General features: G+C 45.2%; 1 protein-coding gene across 3 annotated transcripts in view; it reads left to right on the top strand.

Annotated features, from left to right (window-relative positions):
* The first annotated feature begins 1143 nt into the window (after positions 1–1143).
* Positions 1144–23505, top strand: part of ZDBF2 (zinc finger DBF-type containing 2) — a 71216-nt gene continuing 48854 nt past the window's right edge. The window contains exons 1-3 of one of the 3 annotated variants that reach the window (XM_077275746.1): positions 1144–1338; positions 20684–20784; positions 22077–22128. In XM_077275746.1, coding sequence (XP_077131861.1) covers positions 22077–22128 — 52 coding nt within the window. In that variant the 5' untranslated portion in view covers positions 1144–1338; positions 20684–20784. The remainder of the gene's footprint in view (positions 1339–20683; positions 20785–22076; positions 22129–23505) is intronic. The other 2 variants (XM_077275747.1, XM_077275745.1) reach the window with 2 other exon arrangements.

The raw sequence follows: 23505 nt of genomic DNA, 5'->3' as shown, positions 1-23505 counted from the left end.
ACAACTCGTCCCGCAAAAAACAAGCCCTCACATGGGCCATATTGATGGAAAGATAAAAAAGTTATGGCTTTGGGAAGAAGGGGAGCGAAAACTGAAAATGCAAAACCAATACCTCTGGTCGTTAAGGGGTTAAAGCATGACAGAGGATCGCTACTTCCAACAGGTGGCAGTATAGAGTTCAAGTGCTCTTCCTCTCTGAAGAGGCAATTTGCATATGACCTTTCCCAGAGGAGCATTGCATGGTGTAACCTGCAGCGGAATCCGCACAAAGAATTGACATGCTGCAGAATAAACTACGCTACGTTTCCGTGCGTTTTTTTTCCTGCAGCATGTGCACTGCGGATTTTGTTTTCCATAGGTCTACATGGTACTGTAAACTCATGGAAAACCGCTGCGGATTCGCAGCAAAATCCGCAGCGTGTGCACATACCCTCAGCCTCCTTAGGGCTCATACTCACGACTGCGTGCGGCCGCATAGCAATACATGGAGCCGCCCGCTCCGCTCCTGAGTGCCCGGTATTGCCGTGCGAGACTCATCCCAGTGTCTCCCAAGTGAGTATGAGCCCTCACACCGGTATGTCACTCTCCACAAGGAGAAATGTCACCCCTTAGATCGTATTTAAAACATTTTTTCTAATGCAATTGACAAGGAAAATCTAATTTCCCCCCCTTCCCCCTCCAACAAGCAGAAATGCCTACTAAAAATGGCCCGTTGCTTTGTGAGAAAACACCACATTGAACAGCCCAGCAGTGTGCGCACTACAGGGAGGCTTCCCACTGCAGAGTATTCCGGCAGCTGGGAGAAAAACACACAAACTGTGGAAAAAAACAGCACCAGGGTCCGAACACACGGAGACGGTCACGTAGATTCATGAACAGCAAACACTGCATTATTATCAGCCATAGTGACAAAAATCTCTATTATCTCCAGTGAGAAAACTGGAAACCGGCAGAAGAAACGAGACAGATGTGAGAACTGTGGCCATAAAGCAGCAGTACAATGCAGCCGCAGCACACACAGTCCGACCCTGCTGGACAGCGGTGATCGCCAACCTGTCACACCAGCTGTGCTGAACTACTACTCCCAGCATTCCTTCACAGAAGCTGGGAGATAAGGAGTATTCCGCTACAGCTTACTGCAGCACGCATGCGCGCCCCCAGCGGCTGACCAGGCGCTCCCTGAGAGGCTCTTCTATCCAGCGTTGCTACTCGATGGTTCTCTCCCCTGCAGGAAGTAGAAATGTGCGACCCCGGAAAGAAATGGAAAGCTGGGAAAGTGATAGAAGAGAGGCCTGGACACTCGGTACGGCGGGAACGGCACAAGTTTCACTACTGAGGGTGAGAACTGGGCGGAGACTGAAGTGGAGTTGTCAGAAAGAGGTCCTCCTCCTCCTCCTCCTTCACTCACTGTCCTAGTCTATGCACTACAGAGCAGGCTATGAGGGAGTTATCAGAAGCAGGTCCTCCTCCTCCACTCACTGTCCTTGTCTGTCCACTACAGAGCAGGCTAGGGGGGAGTTATCAGAAGCAGGTCCTCCTCCTCCTTCACTCACTGTCCTAGTCTGTCCACTACAGAGCAGGCTAGAGGGGAGTTATCAGAAGCAGGTCCTCCTCCTCCACTCACTGTCCTTGTCTGTCCACTACAGAGCAGGCTAGGGGGGAGTTATCAGAAGCAGGTCCTCCTCCTCCTTCACTCACTGTCCTAGTCTGTCCACTACAGAGCAGGCTAGAGGGGAGTTATCAGAAGCAGGTCCTCCTCCTCCTCCACTTACTGTCCTAGTCTGTGCACTACAGAGCAGGCTAGGGGGGAGTTATCAGAAGCAGGTCCTCCTCCTCCACTCACTGTCCTAGTATATGCACTACAGAGCAGGCTAGAGGGGAGTTATCAGAAGCAGGTCCTCCTCCTCCACTCACTGTCCTAGTCTGTCCACTTCAGAGCAGGCTAGGGGGGAGTTATCAGAAGCAGGTCCTCCTCCTCCTTCACTTACTGTCCTAGTCTGTCCACTACAGAGCAGGCTAGGGGGGAGTTATCAGAAGCAGGTCCTCCTCCTCCACTCACTGTCCTAGTATATGTACTACAGAGCAGGCTAGAGGGGAGTTATCAGAAGCAGGTCCTCCTCCTCCACTCACTGTCCTTGTCTGTCCACTACAGAGCAGGCTATGAGGGAGTTATCAGAAGCAGGTCCTCCTTCACTCACTGTCCTAGTCTGTCCACTACAGAGCAGGCTAGAGGGGAGTTATCAGAAGCAGGTCCTCCTCCTCCTCCACTTACTGTCCTAGTCTGTGCACTACAGAGCAGGCTAGGGGGGAGTTATCAGAAGCAGGTCCTCCTCCTCCACTCACTGTCCTAGTATATGCACTACAGAGCAGGCTAGAGGGGAGTTATCAGAAGCAGGTCCTCCTGCACTCACTCTCCTAGTCTGTGCATTATAGGGCAGGCTCTGAGGGGAGTTGTCAGAAGCAGGTCCTCCTCCTCCTGCACTCACTGTCCTAGTCTGTGCACTACAGAGCAGGCTAGGGGGGAGTTATCAGAAGCAGGTCCTCCTCCTCCACTCACTGTCCTAGTATATGCACTACAGAGCAGGCTAGAGGGGAGTTATCAGAAGCAGGTCCTCCTCCTCCACTCACTGTCCTAGTCTGTCCACTTCAGAGCAGGCTAGGGGGGAGTTATCAGAAGCAGGTCCTCCTCCTCCTTCACTTACTGTCCTAGTCTGTCCACTACAGAGCAGGCTAGGGGGGAGTTATCAGAAGCAGGTCCTCCTCCTCCACTCACTGTCCTAGTATATGCACTACAGAGCAGGCTAGAGGGGAGTTATCAGAAGCAGGTCCTCCTCCTCCACTCACTGTCCTTGTCTGTCCACTACAGAGCAGGCTAGAGGGGAGTTATCAGAAGCAGGTCCTCCTCCTCCTTCACTCACTGTCCTAGTCTGTCCACTACAGAGCAGGCTAGAGGGGAGTTATCAGAAGCAGGTCCTCCTCCTCCTCCACTCACTGTCCTAGTCTGTCCACTACAGAGCAGGCTAGAGGGGAGTTATCAGAAGCAGGTCCTCCTCCTCCTCCTCCACTTACTGTCCTAGTCTGTCCACTTCAGAGCAGGCTAGGGGGGAGTTATCAGAAGCAGGTCCTCCTCCTCCACTCACTGTCCTAGTATATGCACTACAGAGCAGGCTAGGGGGGAGTTATCAGAAGCAGGTCCTCCTCCTCCTCCACTCACTGTCCTAGTCTGTCCACTACAGAGCAGGCTAGGGGGGAGTTATCAGAAGCAGGTTCTCCTCCTCCTTCACTTACGGTCCTAGTCTGTCCACTACAGAGCAGGCTAGGGGGGAGTTATCAGAAGCAGGTCCTCCTCCTCCACTCACTGTCCTAGTATATGCACTACAGAGCAGGCTAGAGGGGAGTTATCAGAAGCAGGTCCTCCTCCTCCTCCACTCACTGTCCTAGTCTGTCCACTACAGAGCAGGCTAGGGGGGAGTTATCAGAAGCAGGTCCTCCTCCTCCACTCACTGTCCTAGTATATGCACTACAGAGCAGGCTAGAGGGGAGTTATCAGAAGCAGGTCCTCCTCCTCCTCCACTCACTGTCCTAGTCTGTCCACTACAGAGCAGGCTAGGGGGGAGTTATCAGAAGCAGGTTCTCCTCCTCCTTCACTTACTGTCCTAGTCTGTCCACTACAGAGCAGGCTAGGGGGGAGTTATCAGAAGCAGGTCCTCCTCCTCCACTCACTGTCCTAGTATATGCACTACAGAGCAGGCTAGGGGGGAGTTATCAGAAGCAGGTCCTCCTCCTTCACTCACTGTCCTAGTCTGTCCACTTCAGAGCAGGCTAGAGGGGAGTTATCAGAAGCAGGTCCTCCTCCTCCTGCACTCACTGTCCTAGTCTGTGCACTACAGAGCAGGCTAGGGGGGAGTTATCAGAAGCAGGTCCTCCTGCACTCACTCTCCTAGTCTGTGCATTATAGGGCAGGCTCTGAGGGGAGTTGTCAGAAGCAGGTCCTCCTCCTCCTGCACTCACTGTCCTAGTCTGTGCACTACAGAGCAGGCTAGGGGGGAGTTATCAGAAGCAGGTGTGTGCACTCAGAGCAGGCTAGGTGGGAGGTGTCAGTCTATGATGTTGTCAGAAGCAGGTCCTCCTCTGTAGTCAGGATTGTAGATAGTCTGTACAGTTTAGAGAAGCCTTTTTCTGGTCACTCCATGCTAGTCTCCTCTGTACTGGTAGAGATTAGGATGTGATTGTCAGAGGCAAGTCCTCTGTAGTCAGTATTATTAGAATAGTATCAAAAAGTTAATTTATTTCAGTTCTTCAGTATAAAAAGTGGAACTACTATATAGAGTCATTACAAACAGAGTGATGTATTTCAAGTGTTTATTTCTGTTAATGTTGATGATTATGGCTTACAGCCAATGAAAACCCAAAATTCATTATCTCAGTAAATTAGAATAATTAACAAAAAACACCTGCAAAGGTTTCCTAAGCGTTTAAAAAGGTCCCTTAGTCTGTTTCAGTAGGCTCCACAATTATGGGGAAGACTGCTGACTTGACAGATGTCCAGGAGGCAGTCATTGACAGACTCCACAAGGTGGGTAAGCCACAAAAGGTCATTGCTAAATTAGCTGGCTGTTCACAGAGTGCTGTATCCAAGCTTATTAATGGAAAGTTGAGTGGAAGGAAGAAGTGCACAAGCAACTGGGATATCCGCAGCCTTGAAAGCATTGATAAGAAAAGGCCATTCAAAAATTTGGGGGAGATTCACAAGGAGTGGACTGCTGTGGGAGTCAGTGCTTCAAGAGCCACCACACACAGACGTATCCAGAACATCGGCTACAAGTGTCGCATTCCTTGTGTCAAGCCAGTCATGACCAATAGACATCGCAAGAAGCATCTTACCTGGGCCAAGGAGAAAAAGAACTGGACTGTTGCTCAATGGCCCAAGATATTGTTTTCAGACGAAAGTACATTTTGCATTTCATTTGGAAATCAAGGTCCCCAGAGTTTGGAGGAAGAGTGGAGAGGCCACAATCCAAGCTGCTGGAGGTCTAGTGTGAAGTTTCCACAATCAGTGATGGTTTGGGGAGCCATGTCATATGGTGTAGGTCCACTGTGTTTGATAAGACCAAAGTCAGTGCAGCCGTCTACCATGAAATTTTAGAGCACTTCATGCTTCCCTCTGCCGACAAGCTTTTTGGAGATGGAAATTTCATTCTCCAGCAGGACTTGGCACCTGTCTACACTGCCAAAAGTACCAATACCTGGTTTACAAACAACAGTACCACTGTGCTTGATTCGCCAGCAAACTCTCCTGACCTTAACCCCATAGATAATCTATGGGGTATTGTCAAGAGGAAGATGAGACACCAGACCCAACAATGCAGACGAGCTGAAGGCTGCTATCAAAGAAACCTGGATTTCCATAACACCTCAGCAGTGCCACAGGCTGATTTCCTCCATGCCGCGCCGCATTGATGCAGTAATTGATGCAAACGGAGCCCCGACCAAGTACTGAGTGCATTTTCTTTACATACATTTCAGTGGGCCAACATTTCGGATATTAAAAAAGCTGGTGTTATGAAGTGTTCTAATTTACAGAGATAATAAGTTTTGGGTTTTCATTGGCTGTAAGCCATAATCATCAACATTAACAGAAATAAACACATGAAATAGATCACTCTGTCTGTAATGACTCTATATAATGAGTTTCACTTTTTGTGTTGAAGAACTGAAAATAACTTTTTGATGATATTTTAATTTAGTGAGAAGCACTTGTAGATTGTAGTTTATGGAGGTTGTCCTCCTCCTCTCACTATTCTAGCCCGTACACTACAGCAGTCTACGGTGGAGTGGTTAGAATGAGTTGTGCCTGTTTTTGAGCTGATATATTAAATTAATGATATCACAATTTCTTAATAAAAATAGTGATTTGTATTAAACATTTAGAAAAATTAAATATTTTTGAAGTGTTCCAAGTTTTAATCCTGCACAGTGTTGTAGATTACTGGCGGCAGAGGGCAGACCTCCTAACATCTCTTGTCTAGTGGGCTTGGGTGCAAAGCAGACTAGAATGGGTGAGGGGTGAGGCAGAATGTGATATTTATATAATTATTAGCAATAAATAGTGATTTTAGAAGCTTGTCACCAGATATTTGCTTCTCCCACCTGAGAGCAGCGTTACACAGGGGCAGAGACCCTGATTTCAGCAATGTCACTTACTGGGTTGCTTTGTTTAGTTTTGATTTAGAAACTGTTTTCTCTTCTGCTGATCTAGCAGCTCTCTGAATGCTGAGCTCTGTATAACCCTGCCCACACCACTGATTGGCATCTTTCTGAGTACACTGTTCATAGGCAGAAAGCTGCCAATCAGTGGTGGGGGCAGGTTTGGACTACCTGGCAGCAGGTTTACTAGTCCTCTAGTGATATTCTTGGTTTCTACATCATGCTGCTTTTTGATTAGGAAGCAAGATCCTGATGACGGCTTCCCATTAAAGGTACCCTGTCACCATGACGGGTCACCATATTTTGGCTGCATGTTGGGTGTGTGAGCTCTAATGCAGGACATGCTATACTCGAATTTGAGTGCTTTTGGCAGATGCTGCAAGGCTCTCATTGGCAAGTAGCAATTACGCTACTTCTTTTTTATTTTTTTTTACCTGACCTTGGTGGCTGACAGTTTTGGGACACTAAAGCATGAGTCTGTGAGCCCATGTCCATAATTTACTGAATGTTCATATATGCAATCATGCTGCATTTTATGCTGTGATTTCTCCAAATTCACTTTAAAAAAACAAAAAAAAACCAACTAAACATTCTTTGACTTTTTTTTTTTTTTTTAAACTGTGGAAAAAATGGTAGAAAATCACAGCAAAAATAAAATGCAGTGAGACTGCATCATGGCAACATATCCTTAGTGTCCCTGTGGTGACCAACTATAGGCTCCTTGTGACAACTGGTGACTTATTTAGTACAGTGCTTGCTAGAACAGAGTGCGTAAAGGGAAGGATCAGCAGTATAATGTGCGTGTAAGAAGCAGGTCCTCACATCTTTGATGTGACTCAAGAAGTCTAAGATTTAATTATCTAGGGGAACTGTACATTTAGAAAAGCTATTTAAGGTGTTGAAAGCTTTAATGGAGCCTGCCTTTGGTACATGCAGTGTGATTTGTGTACAGCGCGGTATAGATTTAGGAGAAGCTGAGCAGAATGATATACAGGTTGTTGGAAAAGATTCAGTAAACCTTGGATGTTCATTGAAATCCGATGTGTTTCAATGCATAACAGTCCAGTGTGCGGTTCTACTAGGGATGGACAGGGATCTCTGCATACAGTCATAAAGGGAAGGCTGTCAATCACTGCATAGGACCGCCCACTGAACTCATGTATGCAAACTCCAGGGATTTCAATGAATAAAATACAAGTTTTGCTGCAAACTAAATCTTAGAATAATGTACATCAGTCTGGTCAGCTCCCCTGCTCTATACCATCCTGCCTGCAGACCAGATACTGTTTTCAAAATGACAGCTTCCTTTTACAGGTATTTTACTGCTGTTTTTTAAATTTTCAGATTATCAGCGCGTCTGAGCTAAAAATAATAAAACCACCTGTTACTCGCCCTCCCCAGGTCCTGTGCTCACTGCTCCAGTGATTGTTTTCAGGGTGCAGAGTGTCAAGGTGAATGGCTTGAGCGACTAAAGGTACCTTCACACTAAACAACTTTACAACGAGAACGACAACGATCCGTGACGTTGCAGCGTCCTGGTTAGCGATCTCGTTGTGTTTGACACGCAGCAGCAATCAGGATCCTGCTGTGATATCGCTGGTCGGAGCTAGAAGTCCAGAACTTTATTTGGTCGTCAGATCGGCGTGTATCGTCGTGTTTGACAGCAAAAGCAACAATGTCAGCAGTGTTAAACATGGAGCTAACGACCTGTGAGAACGATAAGTGAGTCACCGCTACGTCACACGATCGCTCCTGCATCGTTGTGGAGCTGCTGTGTTTGACATCTCTACAGCGACCTAAACAGCGATGCTGCAGCGATCGGCTCGTTGTCTATATCGCTGCAGCGTCGCTGAGTGTGACGGTACCTTAAGCCTAGTGACTGGCTGCAGTAGTCATGTGAGCCTATAAACAATCACTGGAGTCGTGATGGAGACACAGTGCTGGGCCTGGGGAAGGTGAGTGACAGCTGATTTTATTCATTTTAACATGGGCACGCTGATAAAGTGGAGAAAAATATAGGTGAAAACCCCCTTTTGATGTGATCTAATTATGTAAGAGACTTTACAGTGTGCAGTGTGACAAGGTTAGTGTACTGGTCACTTCTCCTAAGGCACTGTTGTACAAGTATGCTCTAAAAGCATCTATAGGGCTTCACCTGTCTCAGGCCAAGACTGTCCATTAGGACATTGATTGAGACTTACGAAGGACAAATCGTTATGGTTATAGCAGTAGTACTGGTATTGGCTAACCAGAAAAATAATTGAAAGTAATGTTCTCTAGTTGGCCTGAACTTATCATTGCTGCACTAATTTTGTCTTTTTTGAGAAAAAAAAACGATTTAAAGGAGTTTTTCCCTCTACGCAAACATCCACATTATGAAGTGAGTTGAGGGCAGGTTACATCATGTTTACCTATTCCTTCCGAAAGTGACGTGATCTCATCTGCACCTGCACAGAAGAAACAAGACGCCAATGCCCCTAGAAGGATGGAATACCGCAATTTCTGAGCGAAGGCGCGGGACAACCACTACACGTCATAGGGCTCTGTGTTGCTGATGGGAGGCCACAAGCACGTGAATGAAAAGACCGGAGGCCATGTTTCCTTCCACGCACCGCACGCCTCGGAGCCTGGAAGGCTGGATTAACATAATCGATTAAAAGAGGATTTCTGAAGACCAAGGGCGCAGATATGAGGCATACAGGCATGACTATTTTAAGTATTTTAGTACCTGTATGCCCATCTTAATAGCTTGAGTGCATCCGTGAACGATTTACCTTTAAGCTATTTTGTGACTTTATCGCAAAAAGACGCATGTTTTCATAAATGTCTCAAAAATTGTAATTCAAATAACTGTTGTACATATAATTGCTCTGGGGGTGGGGAGAGGGGAAATGTGCCAAGTTTTGTGACTTTTTAAAAAGTCGCAATTGGTGGTGAATACATCCTAAACTCCATCCACAAAGTTCTTAGCTTCACTGTGACTCTTTATAGCACTACTGACTTATTTTAGCTATTTAGTGGCAACTGTATGCCACCCAATTACATACAACTCAATGTATTGCTTTAAACTACAGCTATAGCTAAATAATAATAATTTTATTTATATAGCGCCAACATATTCTGCAGCGCTTTACAAATGTTAAATAGTTAAAATCCATCAGTAACACTACAAAAAGTTGCAGTGTAGTTTAGGCCTAACAAAGCAAAAGAGCACGCACAAATAACAGAGGCTTTAAAAATGGGAAAAATTAAAATAACAATTATTCACAAATGAAAAACACAAAAAAATTGATGAAAAAGCCACAAATTCAGTACCGAGAATTGGGCTCGTAGTTTTTTGGCTAACCTAGTACCAGAAACCTCGCTAGTAGGGACAGCAGGCCTAGAATGGGGTAAGGTGCAGCCATTTCTCACTGACTGCTGTTAGTAAATATATGGAACTTCGTTATTTTTATATCTCACACAATGGTTTTATTTGAAGTCTTGTGTTATTTAATTGTATGGTTGGTATATGCTCCTGTATCTCTAGTGTTTCTTTTCAGCAGTTTGTATCTTTATGCTAAAAAAACAAACCAAAATAAATTATTATACCAATTGTGTGGGTTTGTTTTTCTTGGGGAATAAAAAACAAATTATCCTTTCTTACATTGCTGTCTGCCAAGTAGGACAGCTGTATAATGTCTTGGCTCCTATGTCAGGAGATGTGCAATAAGACACTAGATCCAACAGGAGTAGTAACTGCTCATACAATGATGGCTTCCGATGTAGTGAACGGTTGGAGGAGAGGCGCATTCTGGGCAGATGTTTGGATTGCATGGTGGTACATACTTTTTACATCTGTATTGGAGCGGAGGCCAGCAGGGTTATTTTATTAAGGCGTTCTTGATAATAAAGGCTTTGTTTTGTAGGACTTTTCTTCCAGCTGTGATCTTCCCCGTTAGGGTATGTGTCCACGTTCAGGATTGCATCAGGATTTGGTCAGGATTTTTCATCAGTATTTGTAAGCCAAAACGAGGAGTGGGTGATAAATGCAAAAGTGGTGCATATGTTTCTATTATACTTTTCCTCTAATTGTTCCACTCCTGGTTTTGGCTTACGAAAACTGATGAAAAATCCTGACCAAATCCTGATGCAATCCTGAACGTGGACACATACCCTTACAGTCTTTGTGCAAGTTATCAAGGGATTATGAGTTGCTTAGTCATGTCATTCTATAGCAATCCAAACTCTGAACACATTTTTGGGATCCTTGTACACATAAAGGCTAAGTTCACAGTAGGCATTTTTCCTGCAGTTTTTTTTAATGCATTTTTAATTTTTTTTTTTTATGCTAATTTTCAGAATTATCATCAGTCAATAAGATTTCCGAAATCTCATGCGCACACTTTTTTTTTGTCATTGGTATTTAGTTCTTTGCATGTTTTTTTGGACATTGAGCATACCACTTCTTTCATCGGTTTTCATCCACTGACTTGAATGGGTGGTGAAAAAACACACCAAAATCGCAGGCATCATGTTTTGCTACTTTTTTTTTCTGCCAAAACGTGATTTCATGGAATAGGACATTTTTTTTTAACATTAAACTAAATCAGCATGCACAAGAGACAAATCTAGCATGCCAAGACCGCCACAAAAAAAATGAAAGGAAAACGTGCTTTCTTTTTTTTTTCTGCATCTTCTTTCCTTTTAAGAGATCAGGTTTTGCTGCAGAAAACTAAACCAAAAAACTAATTTATATTAACTTTATTTCAAATATAGGAATAACAAACCAACACAACCCCTAAAAAACCTTTTCTATATAAGAATAGGTTAAAATTGGTCTATTTGTTCATGGGCAAAAACAGAAGATTAGGGGGTACCCAACTATACTCTGATCACTACGCGTCCCTACGGTACTCCCTGCCTATCTGCGGAGGTTGGCACCCTCTTGGACGCAATGTGGCGCCCCCGCTCCTCGGCGGCTGTCCCTGGATGCCCTGCGGGTCCCTAGTAATTGGATATTAAGGACACATCACAGTTGCCCACACCTAGGGCAGACCTATTCATGAACAAATAAAATGCTGTGCACCTACAACCGGGCACAGCATATCTCCGATGTGATTGCATCACACGGCTCTTTTTCCCATATGCCTCCTGAGGAACCACATCATGGGGGGGAAACGCGTAGAGGCGAGACCTGAACACAGATAAGTGTATCAGGTTTTTTATTTGTATTTTTGATCTTTCACTATGTGTGCACTCTGCAAAAATCCATATCGGTGAAAATGAGTTGTATTAGTGTATAAGAAATGATCTCATTTATCTTTTATTTTTTTGTGTGCGTCCTTATAGCCACCAATGGAGCCATTGTATGATATATAGATACTGTGGCTGGTTCATCTGTGTAATTTCTGTTGAGGTCACTACATATTTATATTTCCATGGTAGCCCACTAGTATAGCTCCATAGGCATTTCCCTACAGAATCATCCTTTGGTGTAGGGGTTGGCCTAGGGCTACAAGGGACAGCCGCCGAGGAGCGGGGGCGCCATTTTGCGCTCAAGAGGGTGCCAACCTCCGCTGTCAGGCAGGGCAGTCCTGGTAGGGAGGTGTAAGGGCCTAATAGCCAGTGAAGGAGGCTTAGAGCACACGGGTAGGGGTGCCACAGGTTGCTTCATCAAGTCCTTTGAGGCACTTTGTTTAACTTCATTGTTGAGGCACCATAGTGGAAGATCATTTGGCATTTTTTATTTGTTCATGTATAGGTCTGCCCTAGGTGTGGGCAACTGTGATGTGTCCTTAATATCCAATTACTAGGGACCCGCAGGGCATCCAGGGACAGCCGCCGAGGAGCGGGGGCGCCACATTGCGTCCAAGAGGGTGCCAACCTCCGCAGATAGGCAGGGAGTACCGTAGGGACGCGTAGTGATCAGAGTATAGTTGGGTACCCCCTAACCTTCTGTTTTTGCCCATGAACAAATAGGCCAATTTTAACCTATTCTTATATAGAAAAGGTTTTTTAGGGGTTGTGTTGGTTTGTTATTCCTATATTTGAAATAAAGTTAATATAAATTAGTTTTTTGGTTTAGTTTTTTGTTTAATACTAATTTTGCATTATCATTCAAAAGTTTTTTTTGCTGCAGAAAACCCTCTTGAAAAAACGCCTAGTGTGAACCTACCCTAAAGGGAATCTGTCAGTAGGATGAAGCCTCCTAAGTAGAGATAGGCAGTCCCCTGGATGTTTGAGTCCGGTGGATTCTGCCAAACAGTTAAAAAAAAAGTTTGGGTTCGGGTCCCAGAACAGTACCAGAACCTAGACCCCATTCACTTGAATGGGGGTCCAAACATCTAGTGCTTGCCACGCTGTCATATGTGCATGACAGCGCTGCAAACATCTGATCGGCGGTAAAATCATTGCTGTCAGACAGCGGTTCTTATGCTGTTAAATGACAGCATGAGCCTGCAGCTGTGATAGGAGGTATAAAGTTTACCTCCGGTCATTGGTGTCGGCTGACTGGACTACTGCTCCCATCAGCCGACACCTTCTGCCGCTAATAACAGTGAGAACATGAGCGGCCGATGAGAATATTCATCAGCCGGCTCCTACACTGTAAATAAATGATTTATAAAAAAGAATGGTGTGGGTTCCCTTGTATTTTTGATAACCAGCCAGGCAAGACTCATAGCTGGTGGCTGCTACCCTCCTGTCCGCTTCAGCAAGGCTGGTTATCAAGAATAGAGGGGTCCCCATGCTGTATTTTTATATCAAATTATTAAAAGCAAAACTGCTTGGGGTCCCCCCGATTTTTTTTTGACAACTAGCTAAGCTAAAGCAGACAGCTGGGGGCTGGTATTCTCAGGCTGGTAAGGTGCCATGGATATTGCCCCTCCCAGCCATAAAATAGCAGCTTGCAGCTGCCCAGAAAAGGCGCATCTATTGGATGAGCCAATTCTGGAGCTTTGCCTGGCTCTTCCCACTTGCCCTGTAGCAGTGGCTAGTGGGGTTCATATTTGTGGGGTTGATGTCACCTTTGTATTGTATGGTGACATCAAGCCCATGGCTTAGTAATGAAGAGGCGTCTAATCCCATAGTTACATTGTAAATAAACACACAGCCAGAATAAAATCTTTTATTTGAAATAAAAACAAAACACACTATTCCTCTTTTTATATAAAAATAACAAACACAGTTAGGTGAGTATAATGTCCATTCCAGTGAATCCCTCTTCTGTAATAAAACAGAAACTAAAAAAAACAACAATATCCCTCACCTGTTCGACTTTCTGTCCCACACCGTAATCCATGTTTGGGAATTAAGTTTTCAACCTGGACGATGCCAAGATGTAACCGTCCAGCCTGAGAACCACTGATAAATGAGCTGCTGCGAGCGCAGCATCAGTGAGCAGCAGTGACGTCATCGAGGTTACCGCAGGTCACTGAGGCTGTGTTCCCAGTCGGGCCCCTGAATTGCGGTGACCTAAGCACCATGAGAAAATGTCTCGTGGTGCAGAGGCGAGTTCACCGGGAGAATTTCACTGTGGTGAACTCGCCTCTGCACCATGGGACTTTTTCTCACTGTGCTAGTGGTGATCTCACACGAGGGTGGGAGGTCACCGCAGTTCATTGGCCTGGCTGGGAAAGCAGCCTCAGTGAGCGGAGGTAACCTCAATGAGGTGACCGCTGCTCTCGCAGCAGCTCATTCACCAATGGTTCTTAGCCTGGACGGTCAAATCTTGGTACCATCCAGGTTGAAAACTATTTATCCCCAGACATGGATTACGGCGTGGGACAGAACGACAGACAGGTGAGGGATATTGTTGTTTTTTATATTTGTTCTATTACAGGAGACGAGAGATTCACTGGAATGGGTGTTAGGTGAGTATAACTGTTTGTTATTTTTAAATAATAAAAGGAAAACTGTTTTGTTTTCTATTTCAAATAAAAGACTTTATCCTCGCTGTGTGTTTATTTACAATATAACTATAGGATTAGTAATTGATAGATGTCTTATAGACGCCTCTCCATTAGTAATCCGTGGGCTTGATTTCACCGAACAATACAATGGTGACATCAACCACACAAATATTACCCCACTTGCCACCGCTACAGGGCAAGTGGGAAGAGCCGGGCAAAGCGCCAGAATTGGAGCATCTAATACATGTGCCTTTTCTGGGCGGCTGCGGGCTGCTATTTTAAGCTTTGGAAGGAGCAATATTAATGGCTTATTAACAGCCTGAGAATACCAGCCCACTTCTGTCTGCATTAGCAAGGCTGGTAACTGTGGGTACCCCTCTATTCTTGATAACCAACCATGCTAAAGCTGACAGATGAGGGTTGCAGCCCCCAGCTGTGAGTTTTGCCTGGCTGGTAATCAAAAATACAGGGGAACCCATGACTTAAAAAAAAAAAATTATTTATTTACAGTGCCGGCTGATGAATATTCCCATCAGCCGCTCCTGCTCTCACTGTTATTAGTGCCAGCAGGTGTCGGCTGATGGGAGCAGTAGTCCCATAAGCCGACACCAATGACCAGAGGTAAACTTTATACCTCCTATCGCAGTTGCTTGCTCTCACTGTCATTTGACAGCGTTGGAACCACGGCTGTCTGACCGTCAGTGTTTGCCGTGATGTCATGCACTGTACTGTTCGGGTTCGCCCATCTCTACTCCTAAGCCGTCTATATGGGCATGTAGGTAATAGGAAGCTGAATAACATGATACCTTTATAGCTCCAATCTGATGTGTTATTCCAGAGAAATCCACATTTTTCTTAAAGGTAAATTACCTGTTCCGTGCTCTGGGGAGAACGCTGCTGCGAAGATGACTCTTTGCCAGTGTACAGCAAGTAACTGCAGGAAGACCAATTTCATTTCTCCGTATTGTAACAATTTGTCTGCCTGTGAGCTGAAGCTGAGAGGAGTCTGCAGATGTGTCCGATATAATCACACACAGCTCTGCAGTGAGATCAGCAGAGGAGAGAGCGGCCATTACACATCACACTGGTAACTCCTCCTTCATGTAAAATAATCACTGGAGGCAGAGTTATCTCCGGGCAGCGCCCTCCCCAGAGTCTGTAAGAGGTCATTTATATACACTGATAAAAGATGATTTCTCAACAACAACAGATCTGATAAAGGGAATCTGTCAGGTGGTTTTTGTGTAGTATACTAATAGTATCCTAAAATAGGGCTTGGGCTGCCCTTTCAGGATATGTATCTTTTATTTCTGTACGTGATGTCGGTGTGTTCCTGTAAGCTTTGAAAAAAGTTAGTCGCGTGCCGGCAAGTCAAGCATATGTAAATTGCAAATGAATATTTCTCCCTTTCCCCCGCCCATAATCCCGCTCACTCCTCTGCACTTGGGGCACTGATTCAGTGTTATTTGCCTGAGGATCTGTCATGTCGGACGCTGTTCAGACCAGGTCGTCCGACAGACAGCGGTAATTCCGCTTTTGACCACTATTTACTCATTGGCGTCAGCTAGATTTTGTCTAGCTGTTCCGGGGTTAATTTACCTGATCCTCGGATTGGAAGCTGGGCCATTTCCTTGGCCTTTACCGTATTTTTCGGACTATAAGACGCACCGGACCATAAGGTGCACCCCAAATTTGGGGTGAAAATTGCAGAAAAAAAGATTTTTTATAAGATGGGGGTCCGTCTTATTGTCCGAATTTACAGTATCTTACCTGAGGGCTGGTGGTGGCAGAGCAGGGTCACAGGAGGCATGGTGGCGGCAGAGGTGGGGTGATGCGGTACGGCGTGCACCTGAGCAGGGTCCCTTCCTGCTTAGGTGGGTGATGCCACGGCCTGGTGTCCATGGGAGGGTGGCAGCAGTGGTTACCGACAGAGGTGCTGGGATGAGGAGGCGCAGTGAGAGGTATGGCGTGAGAGGGGTCCCTTTCCCCGGTGAGGTGATGGAAGGATCTCGTGGGCACATGGACTGGAGATGATGGAGGTAGTGGTGTACATTGTGAAGCGAGTATTCCACAGGAGCTCAGATGTCTGAGTCCTTGCCGCTTCCCGGCGCTCCTCAGCGCAATAATTATTTCAGAAGCCGGTAATAAGTGAGGAGCTCCGCCACGACCGGACACTGCGGGAAAAGCGCCTCTGTACTGCTGCGAGCCCTGCTGGAGGCGGAGAGCCGGCGATGCCATGCGGTGCTGAGGAGCGCCGGGAAGCGGCAAGGACTCAGACATCTGAGCTCCTGTGGAATACTCGCTTCACAATGTACACCACTACCTCCATCATCTCCAGTCCATGTGCCCCCGAGATCCTTCCTGAACCTTGCTGCACCCATCCTGGGAAGCAAAAGGATGGAGTATACAGAGTCCAAAGTCCCGGTGAGGTGATGCAGCAGCCCGGTAATGCAGCAGAGCCGGGTGAATCCTGTTGATATCGGTGGGCGCGGCCATCTTCCTGAGGCCGCGCGCGCAGATGGAGCTCTCTGCTGCCCGGGGCTTCAGGAAAATGGCCGCGGGATGCCGCGCGTGCGCAGATGGGGATCGCGGCGGCCATTTTCCTGAAGCCGAGTTCGCATCTCGGCTTCAGGAAAATGGCCGCCGCGATCCCCATCTGCGCACGCGCGGCATCCCGTGGCCATTTTCCTGAAGCCCCGGGCAGCAGAGCGCTCTATCTGCGCACGCGCGGCCTCAGGAAGATGGCCGCGCCCACCGATAACAACAGGATTCACCCGGCTCTGCTGTATTACCGGGCTGCTGCATCACCTCACCGGGAAAAGGGACCCCGCTCACTGCGCCTCCTCATCTCCGCACCTCTGCCGCCGCACCTCTGCCACCGCACCTCTGCCGCCACGGTAAGCCTGCATTGCGACTATTAGACGCACCCCCCATTTTCCCCCCTTTTTTGGGGGGGAAAAAGTGCGTCTTGTAGTCCGAAAAATACGGTAAATAGTTCTCCTGATCATTGGGCGTCGCCGATTATAGCTTCTGTCTTGCGTTGTTATCTCGGTCTGGAGTGGAGAGCTGGTGGTTGGAGATTCGTTGCTGGTGGTGTATATTCCTTTGTCTTATTTACTCCTTCCTATATTTGTGTTTATTTTGCCCTGCACATTTATAGTGTATTCCTGAGTGTCTGCGGCGTGGTGTATATTTTCCTTTATCCTTGTCTGTGCTAACTGTGGGTATTTAAGTATTACCCCTTCACTGGGTGGTGGGTGGAGGTTTCGGCCTAGGGCTGAGCTCAGGAGTTAGGGTGAGGTTCGAGGCCTGAACATGCACACCATCAGTGTAAACTTCAGGTAGAGGGTCAGTCAGGATTTCCCTAGTCTTAGGGAAATTGCAGGAGCCCGGGTTATTAGCTCTCGCTCACCAAGTCTCTCCCTGACAGGATCACATCACAATCTTCGGACTGGCCGTCTGCTCTCTTGCCCTGAGAGTGACAGCTGCATAGAAATACATGTTGTCACGCTCATGTCGGGAGAGCAGACGGCCAGTCCGAGGATCACATCGCATAACACAGCTATCTGACTACACCTAATCAGTGACAATGGCCTGGAGGAGTGGGTAGGATTATAGGCGGAGGAAGCGTGTGAATATTCATTTTGCATGTATGCTTGACTTGCTGGCTTGCATGTAAATGTGAAATTAATATTAATGTTCCCATTTTATAAAATGGGCAAAGACAGGTAAACCGTATTAAAATAAGGAAGTTTACAATTGAATCTTTTTCTTATTGCTCCATTCCCCTGCCATCTGATGTATTCAGTTGTATTGTTTACAGCTTGTTGCCAAAGAGAGCTTAGAGCGGTGGGGATGTCTACATTGAGGCTGGCCAGGATCTCGGGACTATTAGCCCATCACTCCGGCTTTCTCTCTTGCACTTTTATGTTTACAACGGTGCTGCTAGTCAGTAGACCAGATGGAGGTCTTCATGCAGTTCTTTGCCAACTTGCTTCCCAAGTCTGCTCCTGCTCCCATTGCCACCACCATCCAACTCTCTTCTGTGGGTCTGTTGAGCTCTCGTAAGGCTATGTTCACATGTCCAGTAATTACTTCCATGTTAGGATGAGAAAAACGGAAATAAATTGATTACAGGATCCATTCAATGGAATGGGGACGGAAATGTTCTAAAATATCTTGATTGTTGTCGTGATCCCAACACATCTGATGCTGCAGAGGCAGACAAGGCTATCTCATTTAGGAACTTCGGAGCATACACTATTACAGAGAATCTGTTACTGGGGTTAACAGTGGCCAAGTTTTGTTCTTATTTTATTCCTGCTGTACCACTGAGTATTGTAATAAAAAAAATTGCTATACGGTTCCAGAGTCCTTTTCATTTAGTGCTACTATTTATAGTAGGGATCTTCTATAAAGGCGCTAGCGAGTCACACTGACCTCCAGCTTGTGCTCTGATAAGGCTACGTTCACATTTGCGTTCGGCGCCGCAGCGTCGGGCGCTGCAGCGTCGCCGCATGCGTCATGCACCCCTATATTTAACATGGGGGCGCATGGACATGCGTTGCATTTGCGTTTTGTGACGCATGCGTCGCTGTGGTGCATGCGTCAGGGCGCAGAGAACGCAGCAAGTTGCAGTTTTTTCTGCGCCCAAAACCATGCAAAAGTGGACGCATGTGTCAAAAAACGCTGCGTTGTGCATGCGTTCACATTTGCGTTGTGCGTTGCGTCGCCGACGCTGCGGCGCACAACGCAAATGTGAACGTAGCCTAAGATGCTCTCCCCACTTTCTCCCTGCACAGCCATCGCTAGGAACCATGTGTACATAGCGATGACTATGCGGGGAGGGAGTGGGGAGAGCACCTTATCGGCACGCACACTGAAGGTCACTGGAGCGGAGGTTGCCGGCTCCTGCGCAGAAGATCCCTGAATTCAGTGCCCACAGATGGGAGGGTGAGTTATGTATTTCTGAGGGAGTGCAGGCGCAGGACACTGGGCCAAAACTTAAGCGCATGGGAGTATTGTAACTAGGAGAGGAGGCAGGGATTTCTTCCAGGCACGACACGCCCTGGAGCCTGGAAGAAATCATTAGCATTTCTCAACAACAAGACCATTAATATGCGTCATACAGGTAGGACTAATGTAACATTTCTATTACCTATATGCCCATATTAATAGGTCATATACATCCCGGGGGTGACAGATGCCCTTTAACTCAATTATATAGCACCATTAATTCCACAGCGCTTTACACACACTATCATCCCTGTCCCCATTGGGGAGTATAATCTAGATTGCCTATCATTATGGAGTGTGTTAGGAAACCTAGGCAAACACAGGGAGAACATACAGACTCCTTGCAGATGTTGTCCTTGGTGGGATTTGAACTCCGGACCCCAACGCTGCAAGGCTACAATTGTAATCACTGAGCCACCGTGCTGCTCAGGCTAGAGCTCTTCCTTAGTTTGTATACTGACAATGCCAATGTAAGAAGCAGGCTTGGATCTACCCAATAGTGAAGATTTCCAGAAACACAGTGTAGATGTTTAGGGACTGGAGTACAGTGCTCTCATAAATTATGCCACTTTTTTTTTTCTTTATAAAAGATGAACTTGACCAGACCCGATCTAGGATAAAATCGCCCACTTTCAAATAGTTGTGGAGCTGGTAAGGACTTGGGTAAAAACTTGAGAAGGATTTTAGTTGAAAACAAAAATTTTCCAATTACAAGTTGCACAAAAATGTGCAATTTCAAGCAGCTTTATGGAGTTCTGTGTGGCAGTCAGTATTATAATCATTCTACCCCTCAATATAAAAAGTGCCAAAACTGGTCATTATATACCGTAGTTTATTTTTCCAAATGACAATTGAATGTATAATCCCTTAGATGACTCCAGTGCATTAACCTTGATCGCAGTTACCACTAAATGATATATAGCCTCATATTATAGTAATGCTTCTTTATTTCATGTTTAAGGGCCCGTTCATATGAGTAAATGAAAAATGCAAGTATCTGAGGTAGTTCCCGTGAACGTTTTTACACACGGACTGATGGTTTCTGTGTAAAAAAAATTGCAACGCGCACTATGACCTATATTCTGGATCAGACTCCTCCTTTATAATTCAATGGGTGTGGACAAAAAGCATCACACACCGGTTACAATCTGTATGTCCTTCCTTTTTCATGGATCCATTACAGTTATTAACCTAAAGTAAGTAGCTGACCTTCTATTATGTCAATTTTTTTTCTGGATGAAAGATATGATGTTGCACACAGTTGTTGAAACTCGGCCTAAGACGGTTATTCCATTATTAACACAATAAGATTTTGAATCCTTAATTTTCTCCCTGTAATCGCTCTTTCAGTCAGCCTGCCCAGCATGAATAATGTACCTTACCTGCAGCTTTCCACTACATCTGCAAGTAAATGGTGTTTTTGGTGGTGAGAGGATCCCTTTAGGCAGCAGGGTTGGCATCACACGTGTTTGTCATACATTAAGGATTGTTAGAGAAATCCACTTTGGTTCAGATTTTGTCTTTTTGAACTATCTCAAGTATCACAACCTTTCCTTTCTGTGTTTCAGATCACTTTCAGAGATGATAGTGGCTAATGAGACTGATGTGCCTGGCATTCATGTCTGCTAGGAACTAAAAAAGTATAAAGTGGAGAAACAACCATTAAAAGGTTTGTGCTCAATGAGGAAGATGTGCTTTACTACTAAATGCACTCTTTAACATTGAAATTGAAACACCAAGAAGGAAAAGTCATGGAGTTATAGAAAACACAGACTGGATAGACATGTTAACGAAATACAAAGAAGGAAAAAATATAACCAAAAAGTTTCAAAACAAGATGCAAAAGGAGCTGCCAGCAGTGGAACTTGATGATTTGCCCAAGAGCATTCGGCGTGGCAGAATTAATATTCCTCAGACTAACCACTAATAACCTCAGTGATAGCAGCCAAGGGCTGAAAGTGAGCGTATTTCAGCGCATGGCGCTCATGCTCGATACTGATAAATTTAAATGTTTTGAAAATGTGGTTTCTATTTTTTCATCACTTGCATATTATTAACGAGTCTGTCCATCCTGTGATTTTCTTATGTGAATGACCTCTTCTTGGCATTGCAGTTTGTGTTGAGTGCATGTTTCTAGAATGGTATTGGAAGTATAACTATAAAGCAGAATCTGTAGCTAGTGTGTGTCTTTTAAAGCCTTAAACCTTGAAGTTTCCCTTCACATATGTGCATAGTGGGTGGCCTCTGCAGGGAGAACTAAGGGGTCACTATTCTACACTTGCCTTAGGTCTTGGTTTCAAGCCTCATGTACATCATTGGTATCATCCGTAAAGAAGTTGTCCACTACTTGTACAACTCCTTGTTATACCCCTCGCTTGGCCCCCATAAGATAATGAAGCTTATACTCACGCACTTGCGGTCCCGGGGCTCTGCGCTATTGTTGTGACACCTGGTGCCTGGCACCCAATCAGCGCTAGTGTTGCTGTTCCCACCGCCTGTCGAATTGAGCAAGAAGAGGAAGTCTGTCATCAGCTGCAGCCCTGGCTTCCTCTTCATGTTCCGTTTGTCTGAAGGCGGGACAGTGACGCCATCGCTGATTGGGCCCCGGTGTCACATGTCACCATACCGCATAGAAGCCTTGGGAGTCTGAGTGCTGACACTGCAGGATAAGCTTTATTATTTTATGGTGGCCAAACATTTTTATCAAAAAGGGTTTGGTCCTAGTAGTGGACAACCCCAAGTCCAAATTTATATAATCGTCTTCATCTACACAAAATAGTTATTGAAGCTAATATTATAAAAAGGCTTTGAGGTTTCCTTACACAGCTACTGTTATAAGAGATAAGGATTAGATTTTTGTAAATCTGTCCCCTTAGTTTATTCCATACGAGCAGTACATTTTGTGTGACAATTTTGTATACGGCTTACATGGTACTTTAATCTTTCATTATTATTATGCAGATGTATGATAGGAGACGGCGATCTGAAGAGGAAACATCTGCTCCATTACAAGGTACTATTTTTGTGAATGTCTTGATCACATACCACTGGCTGTTTTACAGATAAATACTGAACGAGTTCTTTGTAAAGTTCAATATTTCAGGAGAAAAATAATTGTTTAATGCTTCATTATAGCTGATCTGAGCTGTTGCTCTATTATTTGAAAAATTATAATATTGTGCGCATATTCTAATTACCAGACCTTGTCAATTCAAATAGTTTAATGACACTCATATTTTTTTTCCATATTTATCTCTTTCATTTTGTGATTTGTTTTGGGGTGCACGGCCTTTACTTAACCCCTTAGTGACAGAGCCAATTTGGTACTTAATGGCCAAGCCAATTTTTATAATTCTGACCACTGTCACTTTATGGGGTTATAGCTCTGGAACGCTTCAACGTATCCCACTGATTCTGAGATTGTTTTTTCGTGACATATTGTACTTCATGATAGTGGTAAAATTTCTTCGATATAACTTGTGTTTATTTATGAAAAAAATGGAAATTTGGCAAAAATGTTGTAATTTGAAAACTTTTTGTACACTTAAATCAGAGAGAAAATGGTTAATACATAACATTCCCCATATGTCTACGTTACATCAGCACAACTCTGGAAACATAATTTTTTTTTTTTTTTGTTAGAACGTTATAAGGGTTAAAAGTTGACCAGTGATTTCTAATTTTTCCAACAAAATTTACAAAACCATTTTTTTTAGGGACCATCTCATATTTGAAGTGAGTTTGGGGGTCAATATAACAGAAAATACCCAAAAGTGACACCATTCCAAAAACAGCACCCCTCAAGGTGCGCAAAACCACATTGAAGAAGTTTATTAACCCTTCACGAGAGCTAAAGCTATGTGGAAGGAAAAAATGAGCATTTTACTTTTTTCTCAAAAATATTACTTTGGAACCAATTTTTTTTTATTTTCTCAAGGGTATCAGGAGAAAATGGACCACAAAATTTGTTGTGCAAGTTCTCCTGAGTACGCCGATACCCCATATGTGGGAAGAATACCACTGTTTGGGCACATGTGTCATGTCGGACGCTGTTCAGACCAGGTCGTCCGACAGACAGCGGTAATTCCGCTTTTGTCCACTATGCGCTCACTGGCGTCAGCTAGGTTTTATCTAGCTGGTCCGGGGTTAATTTACCTGGTGCTCGGATTGGAAGCTGGGCCATGCCCACTGCCTTTAAATAGTTCTCCTGAACATTGGGCGTCGCCGATTATAGCTTCTGTCTTGTGCGTTGTTATCTTGGTCTGGAGTGGTGAGCTAGTAGTTGGAGTATCGTTGCTGGTGGAGTATTTCCCTTTGTCTTATTTACTCCTTCCTATATTTGTATTTATTTTGCCCTGTGCATTTATAGTGTATTCCTGAGTGACTGCGG

Source organism: Ranitomeya variabilis, chromosome 7 (assembly GCF_051348905.1).
Source record: "Ranitomeya variabilis isolate aRanVar5 chromosome 7, aRanVar5.hap1, whole genome shotgun sequence".
NCBI classification, from domain to species: domain Eukaryota; kingdom Metazoa; phylum Chordata; class Amphibia; order Anura; family Dendrobatidae; genus Ranitomeya; species Ranitomeya variabilis.
The sequence above is the reverse complement of the archived record's forward strand: the minus strand, read 5'-3'. Positions and strand labels throughout refer to the sequence as shown.